At 53.4% G+C, this 25774-nt stretch overlaps 8 protein-coding genes across 8 annotated transcripts; 7 read left to right on the top strand and 1 right to left on the bottom strand.

Annotated features, from left to right (window-relative positions):
• Positions 1–1923: 1923 nt before the first annotated feature.
• On the bottom strand, positions 1924–3552 carry LSCM1_07000 (uncharacterized protein; the record flags this gene model as incomplete). The annotated part of the gene is made up of 1 exon (XM_067324393.1): positions 1924–3552. One exon carries the CDS (start codon positions 3550–3552, stop codon positions 1924–1926), a length of 1629 nt encoding a protein of 542 aa, XP_067180064.1.
• A 4381-nt stretch (positions 3553–7933) lies between these two features.
• LSCM1_06999 (uncharacterized protein) lies at positions 7934–11701 on the top strand (the record flags this gene model as incomplete). Its single annotated transcript, XM_067324392.1, has 1 exon — positions 7934–11701. One exon carries the CDS (start codon positions 7934–7936, stop codon positions 11699–11701), a length of 3768 nt encoding a protein of 1255 aa, XP_067180063.1.
• Positions 11702–12588: 887 nt separating this feature from the next.
• On the top strand, positions 12589–13746 carry LSCM1_06998 (uncharacterized protein; the record flags this gene model as incomplete). The annotated part of the gene is made up of 1 exon (XM_067324391.1): positions 12589–13746. One exon carries the CDS (start codon positions 12589–12591, stop codon positions 13744–13746), a length of 1158 nt encoding a protein of 385 aa, XP_067180062.1.
• Positions 13747–17581: 3835 nt separating this feature from the next.
• Positions 17582–18640, top strand: LSCM1_06996 (uncharacterized protein; the record flags this gene model as incomplete). Its single annotated transcript, XM_067324390.1, has 1 exon — positions 17582–18640. One exon carries the CDS (start codon positions 17582–17584, stop codon positions 18638–18640), a length of 1059 nt encoding a protein of 352 aa, XP_067180061.1.
• Positions 18641–19144: 504 nt separating this feature from the next.
• Positions 19145–19495, top strand: LSCM1_06995 (uncharacterized protein; the record flags this gene model as incomplete). Its single annotated transcript, XM_067324389.1, has 1 exon — positions 19145–19495. The coding sequence occupies one exon, from the start codon at positions 19145–19147 to the stop codon at positions 19493–19495; it is 351 nt and encodes a 116-aa protein (XP_067180060.1).
• A 1040-nt stretch (positions 19496–20535) lies between these two features.
• On the top strand, positions 20536–21132 carry LSCM1_06994 (uncharacterized protein; the record flags this gene model as incomplete). Its single annotated transcript, XM_067324388.1, has 1 exon — positions 20536–21132. One exon carries the CDS (start codon positions 20536–20538, stop codon positions 21130–21132), a length of 597 nt encoding a protein of 198 aa, XP_067180059.1.
• A 714-nt stretch (positions 21133–21846) lies between these two features.
• On the top strand, positions 21847–22719 carry LSCM1_06993 (uncharacterized protein; the record flags this gene model as incomplete). Its single annotated transcript, XM_067324387.1, has 1 exon — positions 21847–22719. The coding sequence occupies one exon, from the start codon at positions 21847–21849 to the stop codon at positions 22717–22719; it is 873 nt and encodes a 290-aa protein (XP_067180058.1).
• A 770-nt stretch (positions 22720–23489) lies between these two features.
• Positions 23490–25397, top strand: LSCM1_06992 (uncharacterized protein; the record flags this gene model as incomplete). Its single annotated transcript, XM_067324386.1, has 1 exon — positions 23490–25397. The coding sequence occupies one exon, from the start codon at positions 23490–23492 to the stop codon at positions 25395–25397; it is 1908 nt and encodes a 635-aa protein (XP_067180057.1).
• Between the last annotated feature and the right edge of the window lie 377 nt (positions 25398–25774).

The following is a 25774-nucleotide window of genomic DNA, read 5'->3' as shown; positions in this document are numbered from 1 at the left end:
AACCCTTAACCCTTAATCGGTACCCTAGTGGGATGATGGTACAGTGGCGCTTTCACCAAGTTTTGGTCAAAGAACTGCGCGCATAGCCAAAGTAAAAGAGAAGGAGGTCTGGTGATGAAACGGGCCCATAAAAAAGAGGCGCACCGTTATGTAGAGGCGCCAAGCCTCTTCCAAGAAGCTGTCGGATCAGAATCTAACTGGAGCAATTCAGGGAAAGAAAAGGGGCGATAGGGCAGTGCTCACCCCTCATAGAACTGATTACGCAGGAGCAGCCCCTCTTTCACTTAGTATGTTAGCATTCCTCTTACTTGAAGGGATCTGACGAGTACGAAGAGCGCTCTGTTCTGTCCAAGAGCAAAATGAAGGCATGTGTTTGCAGGGGTTTAGTTTTGCTCCTGTCAATGAACGTAGAAACGTCACTGCAGGTCGATCGTCAGGATGCGGTGAGCTGATCATAAAGCGATTGAGATCTTACAGAGAACCGAGCTTACACTTCTTCAGCTTGTGGGAAAGAGAGAGAGGGGGCAAGTAAATGTCTGCAACGGATTACTGTCTCCCAACGATGATGGTACTGTTCACAACGCCCATGAGTAGGAAAGCTGGGCAGCCTCTCCATAGCTAAAGGTCTGAGTGGCGGTAGTTGCCGCTCTCAGATGGGCACAGGAGGAGCAACAACGGAAGGGCTTCTTTTGCCAAGAATGTGTACATGGCAAAAAAGATTCTTTGCCGAAGATTGCCGCAGTTGTCTCTCGCATCACGCGAGATAGTATAGTATTCACCTTGAGCAACGCGGTTACGAGCATCGTCGTAGTCGCTGTGGTGCATGCACAAGAAAGAACATGAGCAGTGAATCAATGCATGAGTGAAAGAGCTCATGGTAAAGAGGTTTTTAGCACTATGTGCAAGGATCTTCTCCGCCACACGGAGTTAGGGTTTGTCTGTTAGAGTCGATGCAAATGCAACAATACGTTACGGAAGGAGGTCTTTGAAGCCCTCGGTATTGTACACTTCTCTGACGCGCTTAGTAATCCATACCAGCCACGATTCACATATGGATGCTGTATAGCGCCGGGGCGAATGCAGGAGAGGGAATCTAAAAGAGCACCGCTTTAGTAGTCTTGAAGCCGTCGGATGCTTGTGGGAGTGAGTCTGCGAGTCATGTGAGAGGGAGACCAGAGGAGTCGTAGAAGACAGAAGAAGAGGAAGAATTTCTCAGAGAGTATCCAGAAAAGCTCTGAAGGGCTAGTGGAATGGTGGCGCGTTGGATGGCATCTTTTGACAAGAGTGTAGTTCCGGTCCTGGTAAACCTTCGGGGCAACCGAAGTCAAATTTTCAGAGCGGATTCGAGTATGTGGAAGAGGGAGATCTGAGGCAGAAAAGAGGTCGCCAAAGAGGCACTTCAAAGGGCGACATTTATGAACCACGACAGCAGAAGTAGGTACGAGTTTCCTTGTTTCTCTTTGATCGTGGGCCCATAGTAACAGAGTTCGTGTCGGTAGTGCCCCCTCAAACAATGAAGCTTTTTTGCACGACTTTTCTTGCTTCTCTTTGCCAGAAGCTAGCGAAACTGCACGGCTACGCTATGCAGGCATTTATTTCTGAGAAAAGAGAAGCGGGTACCCAGACAAGATCGTCGTTTCATCAGAAGGCTTCCCTTGAATCGGTCAAGGGGGAGGAATGACGCGACAAGTTGGATAAGCGTCAAGAATGAAAACTGCATCGACAAGAGTAGGCGCCGCTGGTCACAGTCCTTAAATGTGGTGTGGAATAGCAGCCGGCGCAATACAGTCCTCACCGATGCCGAGAGGATCTTGTCATGGATTTCATTCGTGTATAAATGCATGCTGTGAAAATGAGCAGGGAAGGGAACTGTGGAAGCAGCGCCGCAGTATAGTTGTCCACATGATGTACTGTCGTCTCTCGCTATTCATCGTCGTCTAACATCAGGCGAGAAGGGCGCGTGCTGGGAGTGGATATTACTTGGGCAGCAGGGACCGGAGACGCGTCATCCTCGTCTAAAAGCATCCTTGTTTGCGCATGCGCGACCCCTGCGGCTTCATTGGAAGAGATGACAGGAGTTTTCTTCTCCAGTCTTATGGGAGACTGACTTGGTAGTGCCTCCCCAATGTTCTCCCAGTCGACATCATCGTCCTCTCTGGATAGCTGGGCGCCGCTCATATGCATACGAGGGTCATAGAGCTGGCTAGGGGCCACATTGACGCGTTGACTTTTCTCGAAGAAGCGCCTGTCCTCGGCAGAAAGCCTTGAATAATAGCAGTCTCGTTCAGCGAGAAGCCCTCTCTTAAATAAAGCCTGCTGCTTCTCTACTTCAGCATCGTAATCTGAATCGCTGGATGACGTAGTTGTGCTAGAGGAACCCGTGTCGGACGACGCAGGTTCCATTTCCGCTGAGCGCTCGCGGCTGCGCTTCCTGCCCGGCTGGCGGGACTCATCAGAGGTATCCGCATCGTCGCCCTCATCGCTTGAGCCTTGCTTTCCAGGCAAGTACACAGGCACGTAGTCCTCTTCGTCTGTGTCGTCATTGATGAAGTCGTCGTCGTCGTCTTTCTCCAGGTTAAGGTTATGGGCGACGGTCTCGTTGGGAAACGCGCTGACCGTGACGGCTTCTGCGTGCCCTTCGGCTAACTCCGTCGCGGCAACTACTCTGTTGTACCGCAATCGATTATAGCGAGCATTGATGTGCCAATAGCGCTGCTGCGTTAAGGCAGCTTTCTTCCGTGCACTGCCATATTGACTCATCTCTTCTTCATACTGCTCTTCGTGTAACTGATTGTAATCATTGTAGTAGGTGCAGAGCACATCACGCAGCCGATAGTCAGCAGCGCTCACCCCACGCACCCAGTGATGAGCCTCCATGTGTGCCTTCCATTGTGCGGCCCTGCGAAAAACAATATGAGCGAGTACATTATCCCAGGGCGTGTCAAGCACAATCGGTGCCGCAGCGTCCGCATCGTGCGTGGTGGCATCTTCGCCATGCATATGCGAGAGAACGTCTAAAGGGTCGACGACGGGACGACCGTTGCGTAGGTGTTTCACAGTGCGACCTTGCTCTATTCTAGCAGGCAAAAATCGAGTGTTTAAGAAGTGTTCGTAACACGTGGGACACACGTAGACTTCGGCAGGGTTGAGGAGGTAGAACTCATCTATAATCTGGTCAAAGTAGAGATGGCGGTGTTGAACTGCAATGGCGCCAGTATTCCCTGATTCGTCTGCTGGAATGACGCGGTCACGTGACTTAAAGTGAAACTTCTTGCCCTCAATGTCCTCGATTCGCTTTCGTAGACCATTCGACATTGGTTCACGAAAATGGGGTGGCTGCATGAAGCCGCCATTGTCGACCGCGATACGAATTAGTGTGCTTGTGTTGTAAAAGAGTCGTAATGTCTTGTCCGGGCTGAGAACCTCGATGAACCTGACAGGATCAAGCGGTTCTGCGGTAACCGCGTCAATGCGCTCTTTGCATACGTCATCGAGGTTAAGCTCACCGTCAGGAGCCTTCGCGCTTCGTGGAAGTCTTCTCTTAGGTGGCATGGCTGCTGTTTCTGGTGAAGCGTTAGCTGCAGTACTGCCGCGCTTCTCTTAAGAGAGCTTTTCTTTGTTGTTGCTGTTGAGGAAGTGGTATGGGGTGAAGGATGTGGTGCCGAAAGCTGAGGGTGAAAGGTAGCCTGAATAGAGCATCACAGAAGTGCAAGGTGCCTTTAAACTGTGCCACTTCATCATGGAACGAGTGTGAAGGCCGTCGTCGATGCTTGTCGAGGGTCGCCATGTACGTGAGGAGGGTGAAACCGCGCGCACTGTGCCCTGGCTCCTCACGGACCGGTGTGTCGCATATTCGGTAGGAAATGGTGTCCATGTGACGCGGTCGAGAGGCGGCCAGACCGTGCTAGATGTCGCTTCGCGACGCTGGTGTATGGGAGGGGGCGAATTCAACCCATGACCCGTAAGTTGCGGCAGTGATCACGCACATGATACTGCCCTTCTACGCAGAGATGGCCATAGCAGCGTTGGTTCACGTTGTAGTACAGCTGGTTCGAACCTGGGAGAAGAAAATAAAGGAACAAACCGGGGGAACTAGGAAGCCGCGAATGGGACCTCAGCTTGACAGACGAGCCTCACCTACTTGCGGGCGGTGCTGTCTTGCTTACTGCTCTACCTTCTTCCCCCTCCCCCCTTCTTCATGAACTTTTGAGCTAGTTGCTGGGGCCTCTTCAGAATAATCTTGTGAGGGCTGCTTCTTGCTGTGCAGAATGGCTACATACAAGACTCTCCTCCGTCATTCAAATGGGATGTTGCTTGCAAGCATAATGGTTGCTGCACGTCTGCCCCAGGTACGCACACGAGAGTAATGTGCCATGACGTAGGCCTTGTCTAGTGCGGTGAATTCGTATTTCTTCTCGCCGGGATATCGACGGTGACTGTTTCACAGGGCGCAGTAAGAGCGCAGCTGTGCGGTGGATTGCCAGTTCAAGTACGTGCATGGGAGGTTGTTTTGGAGAGCAGAAAGACGGGGGGGGGGTTCGGAGTTATTCATAAGGAGATCTCCCTGTTTAGTTGCCGATAATGACAGTGAAGTGTCGTTGAACACGGCGGGCTTAGACTGCAGGGAACAAGAGGAGGGCAGCCTTCTTTGAAACGTATTGGGCCATAGTGGACGTGTTATGTGCCAGGAAAGGAGAAAGATTATTTCTGTGCGGTGAAAATATCTCCTTTGCGTATACGGGGGCTCGAAATGCTGAGTCTCTGTTGGTGTTTTACTTTTTCTTGACCGTGCCAAAAAGAGCCGTGATTGCTGCTTGATTGATTCAGTGCTCCCATAACAGATGCGAAAGAAAAACAAAACGCCTAGTTTTCACGTTCCAGGTGAGTAGCAGAGGTGTGGGAGAGGTTCGTAACCTGCTGGTGTTGCTTTAAGTGTATCCGTAAGACGTTCGACGAGTTCTGTGAGGGTTTGCAGGATGTGGCTCCTGTTCCGCGACTGCAATTATTATTAGTAGTATCCTGCCGCTTGAAGGTGAAATTGTGTTTTCATTTTGTATAGTAGCAAGCTGGGGCTCAGCTCTGCAGGAGGGAAGAACTTGTTCATTTTCACCTGTTTGTGAGTGCTGCTCGGCGTATCTCAGTTGAGTATTCTCTTAATGGGAGGTTATTGGCGGTGCTTCAGAGACTGGGTGGATATATATCTCCATCGGCATGAGCTACTATGGCTTGAGAGTTCACTGGCCGCTGGAAGCTAGTGCTGTAGCCTCGAGTGCGGCCCAACTATCTATTGGTAAAGCATAGGGGAGATCATATGGAAATAGTGCTAGCTGCGTGAGCATGGGAGTTTCAGCAGTTTGCTGCCAGGTGTTGTGGTGCCGTGGGATGTAGCTTGGCTGTCGTGTTGCCTCGAAATGTAAGGTAATGTGCGGTTGTACTTATCTGTATGGTGTGGCGGAGGATTCTATGACTCATGCACCAAAAAACTTTTATTGTCGTTGTAGAGCATGGCGCTTTCTAGAGAATGCTGTGGTGTCGCCTTTACCTTTAGGGCTTGTACTAGAGCAATGCTGGCAGGTAGTAATGATGGTTATCTACCGTGGTTGGGCGTTTTTAGAGTGTGGCATGTTGGCGAGGAAGAGGTTTACAAATAAGATATTGTCTCCCGTAAGGCAAAGTTGCTATATGGCCTGCTGTAAGTGACAATTACACTTTTTCTTTTGCATGGTGGCGATGATAGTGCCAGGAGCAGGTTGGGAAGAGCTTTCTGTGATTATAACGGCCATGTTACTACACACTGTGGAAGTCGGCTGATGAACTGTACGGGTAACGTTTCTGCGCTCCTTTGACTGGTAATGGTAGATGCAGAGGAGGCGCTGCAAATGTGCAGCAGGGAGTAAATGGAGGAGTGCGACGGGGGGAAAATGTGCGAACACATTCACCGAGCCCCTGCGCTCAGAACCTTTATGCGCCTGAGCGCATGCATGGTTTAGGACCTTTTGCAGAAGTTTTTTTGCTTCAAATCTAGGTCGTGCCGATAGCATAGTTGCCTCCAGGGCTGTTAGCACCATCTAACACAGCCGGAGGTGGCGCTGATATCGTAATGAGGATGCTCGCTAAGATGCGCAACGATTTCGGGTAGTCTAAGAGCCGTGAAGAGAGACACTTCGTAGAAGCTGTTCGGCGGATCAGAACTTATTGTGGCTCTCGCAAGCTCGGCAGCCGCGTGTGCCTTAGATAGGAGGCAGCAGTGAGAGATGTGCTGGAACAACCACCATTTCATTGCCGGGGTCAGGAAACTGATCAGGAACGTGGGGCGCAGAAAACTGTAGAGACGACTTTTCCTTTTCTTAGTATACTGCGTACTCCTGATTTGATTGGTGTCTATGCCCTCTTCTGTGTCTCTCCGTGTCGTTGGCGTTGAATTCGGCTAACTCTTTTTCCGTTTTTTTCTCTCTGTGAGGGATTTCACGGTCAGTGTGTTTCATATGCACCGCATATGTTGCTCATAGCCTCTTAGGTATCTCTTGACGCCGCCTTAAACGGTGACGATGAGCGCATACTTTTTTGTGTATTGAGCGGAGGCCATCGCTGTAGGTTACGCTTGCGAAAGCTTTGAGATCTGCAGCTGTCGTAAAGGAGGAGAGCATACACACGAATTCTCGGATCTGTTCGATAGAAATAACTGAAAAGCTAAAAGGGCTCTCTTAGAATATTCTTTCGTAAGCTTTCCTCTTGATGGCGTTATTGTGTAGCATTTTGCTAGACTGTAGAATGTACTAATCATCTCTTTATTTTTCGTTTCATCCGAATTCAATTGGTGGTTTTACTGCTTTATTCATTTATTGTGGTATTTCAACCACTTCGCAGCATTTGTGAAGATAAAGGTGTGTGGTTTGGATGAATGCCTCCTGGCGTTCGCAACGCTACACGAAATGATGAGAGGGACCAGGAGGAACGAGCAGAACGTATGACTAGGATGGCTTTATTAAGTGTTTTTAGAGTTTATGCTGCATTGCGATGATGGATTCTTCGTGTTTGGTAACTTGGTGGGTTGCGGTAGTGCCCCCGCATTTATCAACGTAAGGATCAGTGTGCGGTAGATAAAGGGAGAGGCTTTCTGCTCCAAAAACTGTTGTCGGGTCGAATGCTAGAAAAAAGTGTACTTGCTATGCTCATGGAGAGAGAAAAGTGAACGAGGTACGGGCTCACTCCTTGCCTTAGAATGAAGGAGTCTGTGCGTTGTTGTCGTTGGATTGCTTCTTGCGAAGAGTTTCAGCGCCACATTACATCATGCTCGAGTGGCTTTATCTTGGAAGGAAAGGGCCCCCCAAAATGTCTCGTTGTAAGAGTGAACAGTAAGCGTGCGAAATTCTGAAGTGGCCGGTGCCTTTCCAGTTTTCTCACAGTTTGCGCAACAGATCTAGAGATGAAAGAACAGGAGAATGCTGGGCCGAGATAAGGGCTAAGTAACATATCAGCTTTTGATGCGAGATCTCGTTTTCTCGCTGACTCGTCGGGTGAGGTACCTCGTAGGAGAAACTACATTTTGGTGGGTAGAGGCACTATTGATGTGTAGATCTTCTCAAAGCGTATATTGTTTCGAGTACGCTTCGGTGACACTTCAAAGACAAACGCCTCTTGTATATGACCGATGACTGCCTTCTTCTCTTTTGTAGTATCTTGCCACATTCCATATGATGTGACTGCCTCGATTCTTGGGGCGAGAAAAGTTGATATGATTTGTGAAGAAAAGCTCGAGGAGGTAGAGCCCATACCCTCTTGAACCTACTATCGCCGTCGAGGAAGGGAGAGTGAGCGGTAGGCGGTGAAAGATCTGTGGAAAAGTTGAGCTCCGGCCCGATAAGACGGATTCAGTTGCTACCGCTCTTCGTAGCTGGGAAATACGCTTGCTGCGAAGGAGGTGTAAAATAAAATGTCCGATCTCGTTGAGTTTTTTATTCCGAATCATGTAGCGGATTTGGAGGATGTGGCAAAAATGGGATCGGATTGCTACCGTGTCGATGCTGTCTGCGAGTTTAACGTTCCTGAGCGTCAGCAGCTTGATGATCTTACACGCATTTTCGACGCACTTCATCACGAGAAATCGCCGACTGCCCTATTTACGAAGCCAGATCTTTTTGTCCCGCTCTACTCTTATCTGAGGGCGATTCGTGGCAAGTCGGAACGTGCGACTGTGGTGACGCGTGTGGCGAGGCACAAAATATGCCACGAGGTCGGCGAACGTCTCAAGAAGCTGCTTCTTGTCGCGCTAGCATTTCTGAAAAAGCAAAGACTTGGAGACACGAAAAGCGGCACCTTGGAAATGTGCTTGCGCTCTACTCTCAAGATGTATGTATTCCTTGTCTGCAACATACTTCTTTCGGTAGCGCCATCCGAGGAAGAGGAGAGTTCTGGCACACTCTCGCAGCAGCGACCACACCGGAAGCGCTTGCGTCGGGAGGTAGATGGCGGATTTGGGGACGATGGAAGCGGGGTTGATATGGACGGGAGAGAGTTGGTGCTGACTGCACTTGTCGAGCTGTGCTCAGCGGAGGTTATGCAGCTTTGGCCCGAGTCTCATTTGGAGGACTCAACGCTGAACCTGGTTCTCAAAGTGTGCCTCCACATGGTGACGCTGAAGCAGAATATTGGTGGCGATGCCCAGTCTGTTGGGGGTGCGTTGGCGCTTCTGTTTGCGCGCGCTAGTAACTGTATTCTGTCGAAGAGCAGCGATAGAAGCCCGGTGGACCTTGTTGCGTCGTTGGTGGAGCTAGCGCTGAAGTCGGAGAGCGCGTCCCTGTTTTTGTCAAAACTGGTTTCCGACATTGAGCAAAGCGAGACGAGCGTAGGATTTGGTGATCAGCTGCTGCGCGCCGTTTTTGAAACAATGTCTCGAGCTGCCCTGTACGAAGCGGCTAACGATTCAACTGCTGCGAAAAACGTGGCCTGCTTCTTTGGAGAGGTGGCGAAGCGCAGTGTGACCGCTCTGGTGAAGACCGCTGATCTGGTTATCCCAGTTATTCAAAGCGAGAATCATGATATGCGCAAGGCAGTAGTGACCTGTATGGCGGAAATGGTGCTTCAGTGCTACAACGGGCATTCGAGGAACGCGAGGGAGAACGCTATCCGTAACTCGTACTTAAACGCGCTTCTTTTTCGCGTGATGGATATCAATGCATTTGTGCGCAACCACGTCCTGCACACGTGGGAACGGCTAGTGGAGAGCCGAGCTGTACCGAAGCGTTACCACTTGGCAGTGATGGCTGCTCTCGTTGGCCGACTCGATGATCGTAATTACCTTGTCCGTGATGCTTCTATGGCTGTCATTTCGAGCGTACTCCGCAAGAACTGGTTCGGCAACGTTCTTAACAGCGCGCTTGTCAAGGGCAAGTTGGAGGAGGCTCTTAGCGAGGGGCTGGTGTGCTTCGGTGAGGTGGCCGTGATGGAGAAAGAGATCGAGAAGGTCAAGGCACAGTTTCAGCCGACGACAGAGTCGTTGGATGATCCTCTGGATGTGGGTGACGATGAGGTGCGGGGAGCGGCGGAGGCGCAGGGTGCTGGGCAATCGCAAGAAGAGGAGTCTGCCATGTCCAGCGAGCAAACGGCGGCTGTCAATAGAATTGTTTTTTACCAGAACACGCTTTGCTTTGTGAAGTTGATTAAGCAGGCTTTACAGTACGGGTGCGTCTTGCTGGATAGCAAGACTGAGCGGGACGTAATCGAGTCCATCAGGCTCATTGTCGTCTGCTCTGAGTACCGTGTCGAGGGAGCAGAGCGCGCGTTCCTGAAGGTGCTCGTCATGGTATTTGAGGGTGACGTGAAAATCCAGTTTGCCGTTCGAGATGCATTTGTGGAAGTTGTGTTTAACGCGTTCAACCGCGTAGCCACCTCGGCAGGGACGCGCGTCGCTGCGAGTGCGCAAAAGTTGATCAGTCTTCTCCGTTACGCCTCCGAGGGCGAGATGAGCGCCGTAGATCGCATTTTGGGACTAATGAAGGCCAACCCTGCTTTGGTGCGCCATCTCTCTGCGCAGTTTGTGGAGGCACTGTGGAGCATCGCAGAGGGCTCGATCGACGTTGAGGCCACTGACAGTGACCGACGTGTCGCTATGCGCATCTACAGTCTGCTGAGCAAGTATGTCTGGAAGGACCTACGCGTGCGGAAGGATAGCATAGTCGAGTTTCTTTGCTCTGACAGTCACAAGGACAACATACTTCTGTCGTACGTGTTTGCCGCTCTCCAAAGCGAGGCACTGGACCCTCAGTTCCGCCCGATCCCGGTCGATGAGGACATTCGGCAGCATCCGGTCCTTCGGCACGTGGTCAATCACCTTTGCCGCCGCACAGAAGGGATGGCGTCGTGGATGATTCTGGCAGAAGCTGGTGCGAATGTCATACATAACCTGTGCGAGGTCCCTGTTGCGGTGTACAACTACATCCTGGATTACTACGGATCGTGCGAGAATGCAGAGACGCACCCGAACCGGAAGGCTCAGTTCCTTTACCTACTCGGACACACGGCACTAAAGCAACTCGTGGCGGTGGAGGCGGCAGAGAAGGCGCAGCTGAAGGCCCTGGAGGAGCCCGCGAAGGCTGCTCCCCAGGGCTCATTAGCGGTGAGTGACCAAACGGACTCGATGCACAAGGAGCTCGGGCTTGGCTCGCATGAGTTCCGGAGGCACGAGATTCAGGAGCTGGCGCAAAAGCGGAAGCAGGCAATTATTTCGCCCGGCTCTGTTTGGACGCGCTTTGCTGACATGATTGTCGCCACGTGCCGCAGGAAGGCCTCGCTTTACGCGGACAAGCCGTTGGAGCGCGTGTGCGCCGTTCTCGCTCTTTGTCAGTACATGATTGCCAGCGAAGGGTTCTGCTCTAAGCACCTGAATCTGCTTTTTGCCATTGTGGCCGACAAGCGTGAGTCGTGGGTGACGAAAGTGAACGTCGTGATTGCTCTGGGTGATCTTGTGTGCGTTCACCCCAACCTTCTTGGTCCGTACCTCAGTGTTCCCACTACGGGTTTCTTCAAGTTGCTGGTGGACGAGGACGTCCGTGTGCGCGCCGTGACGATCCAGGTTTGCTCGCACCTTGTCCTTGGAGAGATGCTGCGTATCCGAGACCACCTGTACACTATCGTGAAGCTCGTCGCAGACCCCGATGAAACGATCGCCAAGAATGCCGTCACCTTTGTACAGAACTTGGCGATGAAAGAGAAGGAGAAGACGGGCAATTTGATCCCGCCGCTGGCGACGCAGCTGAGCAATCTTATGCCGTTCGACAAGTTTCAGCTGGCGATGCGCACCTTGCTGGAGCGCGTTGAAGGGGACAAGCCGACGGAGTCCCTGATCGACCGTTTGTGTCAGCGTTTCGAGTCCTTTTCCGAACGTAGTAAGAAGAAACTTGCCGTTGCGCGAAACATCGCGTTTTGTCTCAGTGAGCTGAGCTACACGACGGAGCGGGCAATTAAGCGACTGACGTCCGAGCCGTGCTACCAGCAATACAAGCATTGGCTGCGCTGCGCTGACGTATATGAGTACTTCAAGATGATTGCAACGAAGGCGAAAAAGCAAGGGCGCGGAGGATCAGATCGCCGCGATCGCACTGCAATTGATGAGTGGGAGGCTAGAATGCAGGTGGACTCGTGCACCGAGGCCGACGGCGATGAAAGCACTTGCGTTGCGGCTGGCCAGGAAGCTCCTGAATAGTGAGGCTTCCGCGGCCTGCGGCTGGGAAAAAGCACTGATCTGACCGCGCTTCGCATGTACCAGAGTTGAAGGGTGGGCTGTGTACCACTGCGTGTGTGCCTGTGGATGGTGCGTGGCATAGAAAGAAGTGAACGTAGAATTCGGGATTTGACAGCGATGAATGCCGTTCTTGCTGGGCTTCATCCATGTATCAACCTGTATTCCTTTCGCGACAAAAGGAGTGCGGAGTTGCATTCGCTGCCACGGATGACAATAGATGAGTGCACTTGTGCGCTTTTCCGTTCCGCTTCTTTGCGCGTGCAAGCAAACGCAGTATAGCTGAGCGCAACAAAGAACATTGCTCAGAGCAGAGGAAAGAAAGTGGTGCAAGACTTAAGGGACGCTCACGCCTAAATGTCCTCGCGGTGAATGTGCTGTTGCAATCTAGTACATTGACGTGCGTGTGTGTCTGTTTTTACAGCCTAACCTCTGCTGCTGCCATTTTGCTTGCCTGCATGCCTCAGCTCTTCCATGAGATCTTTCAGAACCGTCGTCTCGGGGCCGCCGATGGCCACTCTTCAGGAAGCGAGCAACGATGTATCGCCTTGGCCACCTCCATGCTTTCACTTGTACTCTTCTCTCGTTTATTCTGTCGTTTCCTCGTGGTTTGCTCTCGCCGAGGATCTTCATATTTTGTCCAGTGCTGCACCCACGCGGGCAGAAAGCCCCCCCTCACCACCACCAATTCCCGCTCAAGGGGGAAAACAGAAAACGTAGGTGTGGTTCCCCCACCACCTAAATCTTCACAGCACCACGCTGCATGTCCTAATCGGGGCTTTTTTTTCGCTAGCGGCACGCAGTCGATCAGAAGAGTGGCAAAAAAAACTACGAAAGCTTGAAACGTGAAAATGGCGACCAAGATGGCCGCGGCGGACTTCGAGTTCGGTCCGCCGCTTGGCACTGGGGCGTTTAGCAAAGTGGTCATTGGCTTACACAAGCCGACAAACGTTCGATATGCAGTAAAATTCATCTCGAAGCGATCCATTCTCGATGCCCCGACGGATGAGGAGCGTACCCGCATGGCTGAGGTGGCTCGGCGTGAAACGAGAATGCTGCTGATGTGCGAGCACCCTAACATAGTCAAGTTTCACGCGTCAATGCAGACTACAGAGGATTTGCTGTACGTAACGGAGCTGTGCGAAGGAGGAGAACTCTTAAAGCACATCGAAAGGTGGGGACACATTCCTCTCGAGGCAGCCCGTCACGCCATTGCCGAGCTCTTCTCCGCTGTCTTCTACCTTCACCACGGCCAGAAGAAGAGCAGCACCGGCCCTGGTGGGCTGACGATGAAGCCATTGACAGTAATACATCGCGACATCAAACCGGAAAATATAATGCTTACCGCTGACAAGCATCTCCGGCTCATCGACTTTGGCACGGCTGTTGTGTGCGAGTCTGCAAACGACAAGGCGGCAGGCGAGGAGAGTGGCAACGGTCGAGCCCAGACCTTCTGTGGAACTACCTATTACATGTCACCCGAATTGTTAGAAAACAGCTACACGTGCTCCGCATCTGACTACTGGGGCTGCGGCTGCGTGCTTTATTTGATGCTCGTTGGTCGGCGTCCTTTCGACGCGTCCACGCAATACTTGCTCATCAAAGCCATCCTTGAAAAAGAGCCAGAGCTCCCTGATGAAATGGACCCAGACGCGAAAGATCTGATTCGGAAGCTACTGGTGAAGGACCCAAAGGCGCGTATCGGCATGAATGAGATCAAGGCTCACCCATTCCTGGCAGCTGTCAACCTCGCGACCGTCGCGGGGCAAAACGTGGCTGATTTTTGGCTTCGTGAGACGCCGTGGGTGGACGAGGCGAGCTTCCCTGCGTGCACAGCGTGCAACCGGCCGTTTGGATTTCTGCGCAGCAAGCAGTACTGCCGCAACTGTGGCTGTATCACATGCAAGTCCTGTATCGCAGACCTCCGGGTTATCCCGGAATCTCGGTGGAGCGCGCCGCAGCACGTGTGCACGCGTTGCGCCGGTATATTGGAGCGTGCAACGACATGATAGGTGACAAGAGTGAGCTGCTGGTGTGTCATTTCTCTTCTGGACGTCGCTCGGGGCGCCATGGCGTGCAGGCGGCGAGCATCGCATCGAGAGTATTCCTGCAATGTACTTGTATTCTAGCTGACCAAAAAGAAAAATATGTAAGGATATGGCCGAGGGTAGTACTGCAGATATTGTTGTCACAGTGAGCTGACCAGACGATGCAGCTGTCTCTTGCCGAGACGCCGCCACTTCTGAACTCAGCTCCTAGTAGTGTGCTCTTAGCCTGATTGGTGCATACGGATACTGCGAAGGGAAGGGTGACATCGCTCTTCCGCGCCCATACCGAAAACACTAGCTCTCGGCATGGAGGAACTCCCTCTTCGACCTAGGCTCTATTTCTATCATCTTAACTGCCGTCGTTGCGTGCTGCGTAGGTAATTGCCCTTGAACGCGTTGGCGCTTTGCTGCTTAGACGTTGGGAAGGTGCCGCAACTGGTTAGGCAGCAAAGTCTTCCTCGTTCACTACTGCAGCTTCTCTGGATTGCCACCTGAGACACTTCATTTCGCGTGCCCCGCCGTCGTTTTGCACGATGAACCAAGATGAGAGAGAGAAGCAAGAAAGAACTCTGGCGAAGCTGCATTGGCTGAATGAGCGAAACAAGCTTGACTTCCGCGGCAATCCGGCGCCCTTCGAGACCAAGAAGACGCTAAGCTCTATTGAGCAAGCGAAGCGGAAGAAGGCGCGTGCACTCGCAGGCGTGTCAGACTTTCTCCCTTTCTGGCACGGAACGACGCCGCTGGCACTTGATGCAACCCGAAGCAGCTACATTCAGGGTGACCATGGCTCGAAGACATCTTGGAGTGCGCCGGCCAAAGCCGCCTACGGCGCACAAGCCGTAGACCCTGCTACAGGTCTCAGAGAGGTGCAGCTTGCGCTGAGTTGGAGCGTTCCGCATCCTGCGGTTTCGAAGTACCATATCGCCGGAGAGACGACGACGGGGGGAGCACAAGCAAAAGTGCGATGTGATTCGTGCTACTTGCAGAGTTTGTCACCCGCGGAGCGGGCGATCGCCTATCGAGCTCACCAACTAGAGCACCCCAAATGTACCCCTGAAAGCTCCCGGGCTCACCACTTGAGATGGGCGGCCTCGACTCAGCTCAGCGCTCCAATCGTGAAGCTGGCGCCTAGGCGACCGCAGAACGGCGCGCTTCAGCGACAAAACTCAGTGCGCGTGGTATACCTCCTGCGCGATTCGTGACAGCACGCGGAGGAAAAGTGGCTGCTGCCTTTATCGCCGCACTTCCGCTGTGTGCTACAGTGTGGGTAGACATACACGTTGCGACCTTTTTTTTCGATAGATTCAACCTATCCGAAGCGCTAGCTCCTCCTCTAGATGCTCTTCGCCGGCTCACCTTTTACTTTGGCGCAGCGGGGCATGAGTGCATAGAAGGGCGACTAAACCGCCTCACCTCCGTGACTGCACAGAGAGGGGGGCCACAAAGGTCGCTGTCGTCATTGTGAGAGCATCATGCTTACTTGAAACTAGTAGAAAAGGCTGCCCAACGAAAAAGGGACTTTTCTTCCGCTGCTACTCCTGTTCCTACAAGCGGAGGGAGAGACTTGCAGCACCCCCCACACACACACACACTTCATTCATTCTTCACCCGCGGTCTTATCCTCTCAGGTTTCGCGCCGGCTGTGCCCTCTGCGTGGCATTTGTTTGAACAACTCGTTTGTCAAGGGGTACTTCTCTCTATTTGTCCTCGCCATTTCCTTTTTTCTGTCCACCAACCATGAACATTTTGTATTTCAATGCTGTCACCGTCTAAAGCATAGGGTACAGCCGCCGTCTCAGTCGCATCTCCACTTCCCCTTTCTTTTTCCCGTTTCCTCCTCAGAGCTGCCCACCTTGCTGCTGCCTTTCGGTTGGGACTACCACTGTCCTGTGCGCTTGGCATCAAAAAAATGCAGAAGGGCTCATCCAGCGGATGCCGCCCGATGCTCTCGGAGAAGCGCCAGGAGGCGTTGGGCAAGATCTACTCCCTCGTTGGTACGCACAGCGCTGTGAAGCTGTGCCGCTGGCAGAAGTCCATGATGCGGGGGCGTGGTGGATGCTATAAGTGGACCATGTACGGCATCCAGTCGCATCGGTGTATGGAAGCAACCCCGAGCATGGCATGCGCGAACAACTGCGTGTTTTGCTGGCGTCTCAACTCGAACCCGACGGCGGCAGAGTGGAAGTGGATGGTCGACGCACCGGAGGAGGTTCTGGAGGGAATGATATCGAGTCACCAAGCCCTGATTAATGGTGTACGTGGGATGCCCGGGGTAACGGCTGAATCCGTCGAGGAGGCAATGAATCCCCGCCACTGCGCGTTATCTCTTGTGGGTGAGCCGATCATGTATCCGTACGTGAACGAGTTTCTTCGCTTGCTGCACGCCAAATCAATGTCCTCCTTTCTCGTCAACAATGGCCAGTTTCCGGATGCCATCCGTGACCTGGCTCCGGTAACGCAGCTGTACCTGAGTGTAGATGCTCCGAACCAGAAAACGATGAAGATTCTCGACCGCCCTGTGCTCCCGGATTACTGGGAGCGCTTTAACGAGAGTGTCGACAGGATGCGAGAGAAGAAGCACCGTACCGTGTTTCGGCTCACCATGATCGACGGATTCAACATGGAGCCAGAGAACCTCCGTGAGTACAAAGAGTTGTTCGACCGAGGCCAGCCGCACTTTATTGAGATCAAGCGCCTCACACCGACCTTTTCCGGCAACCACAACACCATTCTTCGCATCAAGAACGTTCCCTCATGGGACAAAATGAAGTCATTTGCTGAGCAGCTCTGCGGTGTTATTGGCGATGGAGCGCAGTACACCATGGCAAGCGTCCACGAGCACTCTGGTTGTATCTTGCTGGCGCATCGACGCTTTGTTCTTGATGGTCGAGTACACAGCTGGATCGATTACGGCAAGTTCAGCTTCATCATCCAAGACCCCGCGCGCGCCGCGGCCATGATCCCGGAAGACTACCTCTTGCCTACGCCGACGTGGGCACTGTGGAACTCGCCTGCGGAGGGCTTCGACCCAGCACAGCAGCGTCACGTCTCCAACAAGCGGCGCAAGCGCATGGCAGAGGTGGGAGCAGCCTTGCTGAATCTCGATGGAGATTGCAGCGCTACAGGCGAGGCTACTGCCGTTCAATCTGCTCAGGCCTAAGCGCTCTTTTCACAGTACACTAATAGCCCAACCTCATTCAGTTTGGAGGCGGCGCGAGATTCAAGACCGTCTCTCGAGAAGAAATGTGGAAATAATTGGTTCAACGATGGACGTCTGCCGCTGGCTGCCGAGCAAGTACGATGGAGCGTTGCCACCGTAATGCGAATCGGCAGATCAATAAATGGTGGATTTGCATAGACCACGTGTGCGGAAGCTCGCATCACTCGCTGTGGCATCTATCTGCGCCCGTGCCCCTTGCGCTGGTGGGTGCGGATGCTCGGCAAGGACGCCTCCAACTCCCAAAGCGAGGGAGGCAAGGCTACAGTGAGCGTGGAGTTGTGTGCGTCGCTACGACTGTTGTCTTTTCAGTTTTCTCTGCAGCACTGCCCTTATTCGGTTTCCATCTCGTTCTCCGTCTATTTCAACCTCTTCTCCACCCTCCTCGCTCGCACATACTCAACCCCCCACACACACACACACATGGGACTGCTGCTCTTTTGTTTGTCATGTGTGCTGTGTCTCTTCAGCGCCTTACGTGGCGCCAACAAGTCACCATTGTCTAATTCTGACCTCTGCTCACCGGTTAACGCTGCAAGCTCTTGCATACTTGCTCTTGGGGTATCCTTCTGCTGCACAATGTCGAGCGAACCCCTCTTAGACGATGCACGCCTCTCACGTAGTGTGGGCATCCGCATTATGTCTCTTGTTGTACCTGTGACCACCACCATGTTAGCTGTCGTGTGGAGTCTTTTGTGCCTCTCGCCCATCTACGTGAACAGCGAGGTAGCCCCACTGACGGTGGTGTTAGACGAGAACGATGCTGAGAGTCTTGGCGGGAAGTTCGTGTATGCACTTCTGTCGGCCCTAATCGTCGTTGGGTGCGTCGTAGCGGTAACGTTTGCGATTGTGGCGCTCTATCACTTCCACCTCCAATTCATTTTGTATGGCTGGTTGGCGTTTTCGGCGGTGTCAATGTTCTTCATACTGCTGTGGATTTGGCTGGACTTGTTCTGCACGTACTTCCAAATTCCTTACAACGCTATCTCGATGGGCATCTTTGTGTGGAACTTTGGGGTGGTGGGCCTCATCACGCTCTTTTACTACTCCCATCCTACTGTGGCACAGGTTTATTTGGTCATAGCCTCCGTCTTGATTGCGTGGTCGCTGACAGCATTGCCGGAATGGACGACGTGGGCGTTTCTGATCTGCATCGCCATGTATGATATTGTTTCAGTTCTGTGGCAGCAGGGGCCACTGCATCGCTTAATCAAGGTAGCGCAGGAACGTGGCGAGCCGATTCCTGGCTTCATCTACAACAGCGCCCAGAGTGTCGCTCCGATTACGCAGCCCGCAACAGAGACGCCGGTGCTTGTGCTGGAAGGGACGGCTGAGTCTTTCATAGTGACTGCGGAGCACGCTGCGCCGTTCAAGCTGGGACTCGGTGACTTCATCTTTTACAGTCTTCTCGTTGGCCGTGCTTCCCTTTCTGGATTTGTGTCGTGGAGCTTCTGTGTGGTGAGCATCCTGACGGGCATGGTAGGCACGCTGCTTCCTTTGCTGCTTTTGCGTAACTCACTCGGCGCTCTGCCGGCCCTGCCCTGCTCCATTTTCCTTTCCGTTGTCGTCTTTGGCTTGTGTAGACTGCTTGTGGAACCACTAAGTACTTTCGCGAGCCATCACTTGCTGGTGCTCTAACTACCTCCTTTCGCGTTCTCTATTGATTTGTTTCTCGCTGTGCGCCTTCCGTGGGCGCATGCATGCGCGTGTAGTCGACGTTTCCTCGCCCCCCCTCCTCCGCAACCCACTCCGAGAACGAACGTATTGCACAGCACCCTGACGAGCTCTAGGACTGGCACTAGATAATAGACGCTATCGGAAGTGGGAGGAGGTGGAACGCGAATCGTCGCAAACGTCTTGCTTGGATGCGATATCTCAACTCTTGCGACAGTGCGCCGAGGGAAAGGGTGCTGTTTTGCACAGTGAATCAGTCGCTTGAAGGCAAGAGGTTTGTCAAGCGCCGTTGCTGCTAGCGCCACGTCGCCTTCGCCTTATCTATCCCTGATTCTCTGGGTTTCGCCCTGGAAACGGACATGATTTCCGGTTCTGCGTTTTTTCGTCATGCACTACTTCATTGGCCGTCCCCCACCTCTTTTTTTTTCATGTTCTCTACTTTGCCCTGCTCTCACCCGCATCGTCAACATGTGCACATACCCCGTAAACTTGCTACGCGCACTCGCCATCTTGTCTAAAGCACTTCGCTGTCCTTCCATCTTTCTACTTTCAAAGCAATTATTATATCCTCTTTTTTCCCCTTTCCTACCCTCAAAATGCCACCAAAAAGCAACCAAGATGAAGACTACGTCCCTCCGCGCGACAAGGCAGAAAAGCTCGCGATGGAGTATGAGAATGGACACCACGAGCGGCCTGGCGCTAAGAAAAACAATGAGACCCCCAGCCACCAGGGCAAGCCGAAGTCTGTGCGGTAAGGGGAAAAAATTAGAACATGAAGGAACCTGTAGGGATGCCAATAGGCGAAAGGGGGGTGCTTGAGTGACGGGCCTCGCCGCTGCGTAAGTTAGGGAAGTGATATCTGTTATTTGGACGCTTTGCTATGCCCTCCACAACCCGAACAGAAAAGAGGCAAACGAAGAAGGGCAACGTTCGCTTCGGGAGTGAAAGCAAAGACGGCAGGAGGGATCGTGTAAGCGGTCTCCATCACACGTAGAACCGCTCGGGCTCCTTCGAAGGACTTCGCGTCTCACTCTTTCTTCACCCTTTTCGATCTTTTATTCTTTTTTTCCCCCTCTGAGAGGTCGTCTTCAGGCGCTACGGCACCAGCAGTTGCCAACTGCATCTCCCCTTGTTCATGCCGCTAAGGACACTCTCATCCTATTTCCCTTTTGTTTTCGGAGAAAAATCAGTGTGATTTGGTATTTGAGCCTCACTTCGATCAGTGATAGTGACTGTATCAAAGCTACTACCATCTCCTGCGCACCTCCTTCGTCCCGGAATGTGCACCCGAGCGTGTGTGTGTGTGGTGTGTGTGTGTGGGTGTACTTCGTCTAGTTTACCTTGTGCTACTCGCGTGCGCGCACATACACACACACGCACGCACATCAACAGGGTTGCGGTCGAAGGTGAAGGCGGCGGCAGAAACTCATACGATATGATACATTGCCGGGGAAAACTCACTACGAGCTCGCCGGCGTATTGCCAGTTACAATGGAGACTGCGCCTCGTGGCAGCATGCGTAGTTCGGAATGCCACCTCTCTTCTTCAAGGCCCCATATCCGCGGAGCTCTCCGGATATGTGTGGAGTGGTGGCACGAGTGCTTTTTAGCGTACCACTGGCATACGAGCTGAACTGGTGCGGACTTGTGGCCCTCTCCAACCGTCCTACGATGATCGCCTGGGCCTCGTCCCTCTGAGCAGCAGCCGTCTGGCGCTTCTCCTCCTTTCTCTATGTTGCCTTCTCCCGCAAGCACTTTTCGGCTCGGCTACCCCTCCTCCACTATTTACTCCACAGGTGCACGCACACACGCTAGTTGGGGAAGGGCAAGTAGCCCTGGAATGACAAGGGCAGGTTATAAATGAGTTCCAAAAGTCAGGACGCATCCGCGGAGCTCCTTAGCGAGTTGCGAGCTCTCATCGCGAGTGGTGGCTCGATGGGCACCCTCGACGAGCAAAAGGTTAGGGCGGTGGTGGAAAAAATAAACGAGTCATACGCCTGCATTCGATCCATCGAGACCAACCCGTACGCCGATCCGGCGCAGCCCTACTACGCGAGCTCTATTAATTACTACCGCTCCAAATGCCTGCGAGACAAGCGCTGCGTCCTCACCTACCTTTTGTGGAGACAGGGGCAAATCGCCAAGGCATGGTGGAGCGTGAGAGACAACTTGCTGGAGGGCTCTCTCTCTCCCGCGGAGGCCAAGTACTTGTCTGACTACCAGAGCATCATGGTGGAGTACATGACCTCCTTCGACGTCCCCGTGGACCTGCGCGCATACTTGTGGAGACCTCCATCGGTGCGTCAACTCGAGGTTCGCGGTCGCTGCCACTACGAGTTTCGGTCATCTGTTAGCGGAAAGATCATCATTATCAATAAAGGCGACCAGCTCTTCCTTAGCTTTGAGGAGGCTGAGCCTCTAATTCAGCAAGGCATCGTGAAGCTGGTGGGGCACTGACAGCATGCGGATGCCGCCTTCCACTTAACCTGTGCCGTTGTGCATTTATAGATCGCTCTACCTCTTCCGCGCACGAGCGATACTGCTCCCTCTCGTGTGTCGTTGCCACTGCTTTCCCTTCCTCAGAAAAGTGGCGCGGGTATTGGAAGAGATGAGGGGGGGTTGCTGCTAGTTGTGTCATGTCATAGAGAAGAGGGGTATGGATGAGAAATGCTGGCGGGCATCCCATGTCTTTGCACCTGGCAGAGGGGTTGTCAGCGCCTCTACTGTTTGCTGCACAACAGTGCTTTGCCATATGGGTAGCTTCCGCGACAGCGTGCTCCTACAGAGCATGCGCCGCAGTGTACGCGCTGGTGCGACGTTCTTATGGGAGAATTTTGTGGAGGTGCCTGTATCATCACTCTTCTACCTCCACCGCCATAGTTTTCTTCTGTGCTGCTGCTCTTGTCGCGCACGCCTCATGCATGTACGACCCGCTACGCTGCACTCTGCTCTCCCCTCTCTCTCTTCCTCACTTTCTTGCTGTCGCTAGTACCCTTCCTGGCACAGAGCCGCTTCTCATTAGGCGTGCCGCCCTCCCTGCGTACGCCCTTCACTCTGGGCAGCAGAGGCGACGCCATCGGCACCGCTGAGCCCCAAAGCAGAGGTGATGTGCATTTAGCGTTCCCTGTCTTTGCTCTCTCGTACCCCCTGGTGTCTTTCATCTGATGGGCAATGCGCGTCTCACCCAACTCACTGAGCGAGACCGCCTCGCGACTGGAGAAGGAGAGAGAACGCGACTTTTTCCGCCTCCTGTACATCGTCGACCGAGCGCGCCGCTTCCTTGCCGTTCCTGTGAGCAATGTGGATTGGAGGTTGACGTGTGACTGCCTGGACGACATGAATCACCGATATGCAGACACTGGCTTTCTTCTCGGCTTCACAGGTGGGTATGTAATTCGAAACCGATCTGGTCGAACGCTGCTGTCTCGATTCTGGCTCTCGATGTACTTGGGCCTTGTCTTGTATGACTGGGAGCTGCGTAGAGCCACGCGCGCGCCGGCGCTGGAGTACTGGAACTCTATATGCACCGTCGACACGGAGGTGGGCCGTATCGCTCGAGTGTTGCACACGCCGGCCCGGTTCTATGAAGCAGCACCGATGAGCGAAGCATGCAGTAGCGTGCCGCTTCCACGAGGCTCCTCCCCCTCTACCTCCCCGGCTTCCCTTGGTGCATCAATGCGCGATTGGATCTCTCGTTACGCTTCAGAGACGGTTTCGTCGGTGCTGCTGACGACGCTGCTTTCACACCTCTTCGAGGGCACCAGCTGGCGGGACCGCACTAGCGACAACGAGGAGGTGACGGCCCTCGTGATCAACAACCGCTTTTTTCGCTGGAGGGTCTTCGAGTCGCGTCAGGTGCAGCGAAGCGAAGCGACGGAGTACAACATCAGCTTAAAGTGGTTTCCGAACTTCGCGGCGAGCGACAGCCTTCGCCGCTCCTTTCAATGCCGCGATCTCATCCTGGAAAGGTCTACGCCAGGTGCCCGCTTGTGGTACCGAATGCATTTCTCGTTGCTGCGGTTCCTGGGTTTGGACTCGCAGTAGTGTCTTCACAGAGCACGCACCTGCAGAGCACGTAAAGAACGGCTGCATGCTGACATAACAGGAGTTCTCTCTTTTTGTGTGTGTCCACCTTAGTGTCGTCGCTAGCACCAAAACGGCCTAAAGCAGCTAAAAAAGCCATCCATGAGAGAAGGCTGCGGTAGGGGCGCGTCGGACCTTGCGCCTCAAATGGGAGACTCGCTTCTGGTGCTGATTGGCCGAGTGTATCTTGGGGCTGGTACGTAAGAATCTGACCCGTCCACAAAGCTATCATTCCCCCCTCTTCTCACCTCGCATTCTCCTGCTACCACTTATGATGCCTAAAAGAAAAGAGATGGCCGTGAAGAGGAGTGTGCGCTGTGTAGCAGTTCTATCCTCGCTCTCCTCCAACTCTTCGTCCCGCGTGTACGCCTGTGTCCCGAGATGGCACGGGCGCTTCCTCGAACCCCGTACATGCTTCACTTCTTTTTCCGCTTTGCCTAATCCTGCTGCCGCTTCTCTTCGACGCTCTGGGGTTTTTGTCGCCCTCGCATGGGAGCCCTGCTCAAACAGACCGCTGCGCACACAGTACACACATAGCTTGACATTCTTCCGCTCTCTCTTTCCTGCTCTGCGGACGGAACGAGTGAGCGGCTGTGTTTGCGAGTGCATGGGCGCTCCCTCGCCTCGCTCTGCTTTACTGGAGCCGAGCGCTTGCTACCACCACGGTCAGCACATAGAGTTGTATAGACGTTATTCTGTGCGCCGGCATCGAAGTGGCGGTAGTTGTCGCGATGATGCGCCACTTCTGTGTCTCTTCTGCGACGCGGCAGACGTGCGCAGTTCGTACAAAAATGACGGGTTTTAACCTTTTCACTCAGCAGATGCAGAAAGAGAAGAGAGTGCTGAAGGCGAGAACCTTTGAGAAAGGCTACGAAAACATGCGAACCATGGCAAGGCTGTGGGAACAGCTGCCGGCGAATCGGCGTGCCTGGTACTACGCGCGGGCACGGCAGCGCGATGCACTCATGGCCGGGGACCCAGAGAAAAAGAATAATACATTCAACTTGCTCATGCGACTTTTCGGCCGCAATAAGGTCCTGCTGAAGGCGGGTGATGAGCGATTCATTGCGCAAATGGCGAAATCGACGATACGTGGAATGAGCAGCCAAGATACCCAGAAACTTCGTGAACAGCTGAAGGTAACTGCGTTCCGTACGAGCAAGGAGCAATCCTACGCGAGTGTGACGTCGAGGTTCAAGCGATTTGTGTGTCCCGACATGTTGCTCTTCGACTCGTTTACAGAGATGCAGCGCTCGGTCGCGCCAACGCGCAAGAGTGCCTTTGCGGCAATAACGAAGCTACTTTCTGTCTGTAATGTAACCGTCTCCGGGGAAGAGTACGTCATGAAGCGCTACAGCCTACTCTCGCCAGAGGTGCAGAACGTGTTTGCCCCCATCTCGGATCTTGAGGCGCCCTTCTTCGAAACCTTTTGCGCTTGCCGGTGCGCCGGCTTCGACCGGAAGCGCTTTGATATCATGCGGCTTTTTGCGTCATTTCGAGGCATCGAGGTCGACCTCAGCAACAACCCGGCGCGGGATCAGCTCTTTCGCTCTCTCATCAACACGGATCGCTCGCGCGACGGCCTCTACTTCAGAGCTCGTCGCAGTCTTGAGCGACTCGAGAAGCTGCGTAGTTCTGATTGCGGCTTGTTCATCGCAAAGAAACTGCCTCCATCCATCAGTATCGACCCCGCAGTGTATGGTATTGACAGCAAGTTAGACGACGTGAGCGTCGCAACCCTACTCGCTGAGACACGCGCTGGTCAGTCTGTGTACGACGATGTCCTTACGCGGGCCAGTATTCTGCGAACAAAAGAGAAGAACAAGCAATTAGCGGTGTACAACGTGGCGCAGATGATGCCGATCGAGAGGGTAAGCAGCAGGCAGGCACATGTAGAGAGGATGGCGGAGACAGTGAAAATCGCTCCCGGGATTAATGCGGCAAAACCGGTGCTCAACCTGAAGGCGACGTGCGTGCAGTTACGCAAGAAGAAGCCACTGCCAGCTCGAGTGCACGTGAAGAAGCTGGCGCCGAAGAAAGAGTCGAAACCGGCAGAGGCAACTGAGGTGCGAGTGGCTTCTGCTGATAGAAACGCACACTCTGCTGAGCAGCGTGACTTGATGACAAAGCGAGCTACCAGCATTTCCCTCACCAAAACGAAGGGTGCGCTGTCTTCGCGCCGAGCTCGCATGAAGGTGAGTGTTGCCGGAGGAGCCGGGGTGGCCAGCAATAAGCCTCTAAAGAAAGGTGTGTCTACCTCGCAGGTTACAGCTGCCACTGGCGAAGCAGAGGACATCTCTGCCGAGGACATAATGACGGAAGGTGAGGGGGACGACGATGCGCTCGACTACATTGACAATTCTGCTGGTATCAGAGCTGCTCTATCAACGGTGCCTACTGCGCCGAAGAAGGAGAAGCGCAAATCAGCAGGTCATCGCACTGTGCGCAGTCACCTCCTTGCACCCGAGTCCATGCTCCCTGTGGCGGCACGCTCCCAGAAGGTGATTGCGGCGCACACCTCCACCATGAGAAAGGCACCTCGGACGGTATCTGCCTCCAAGTCGGGACCCTTTACCCCTACCCCACGCGAGGTAAGCTTCGCTGACAACATACGCGCCCAGCTCGCCAGCTTTTTGTAGGCGCTGGGTCGTGTACATGATGCCGCACCCGGCGAGCGTGGCGGCCCATTTCTATCGATACGGTGAACAATATATATATATATATAGATGTAGAGAGAAAACACTAGAGTCTGCCCCCTCCCCACCTCTCTTACTTCGGCCTTCCCCACCTCCTCGGTCATGTTTGACTGTTGCTTTCAGTGCCCCATGTTTTTGTAGCGGCTGTATGCGAATCAGCAATTTTTTTTATTTATTGAACTGACGTGGACAAACAGGGAAGACAGGCGAGGGGGATGAGGATCCGATAGGAAGTGTGTGTGTGTGTGCCGGAGGGAGGGAGGGTGGAGTGAACGCGCACGCACAACCTGCTCAAGACGGCAAAGATGCTTAAGCAAATG

The sequence above is a fragment of the Leishmania martiniquensis genome, chromosome 15 (genome assembly GCF_017916325.1).
Source record: "Leishmania martiniquensis isolate LSCM1 chromosome 15, whole genome shotgun sequence".
Lineage (NCBI taxonomy): Eukaryota > Euglenozoa > Kinetoplastea > Trypanosomatida > Trypanosomatidae > Leishmania > Leishmania martiniquensis.
The sequence above is the reverse complement of the archived record's forward strand: the minus strand, read 5'-3'. Positions and strand labels throughout refer to the sequence as shown.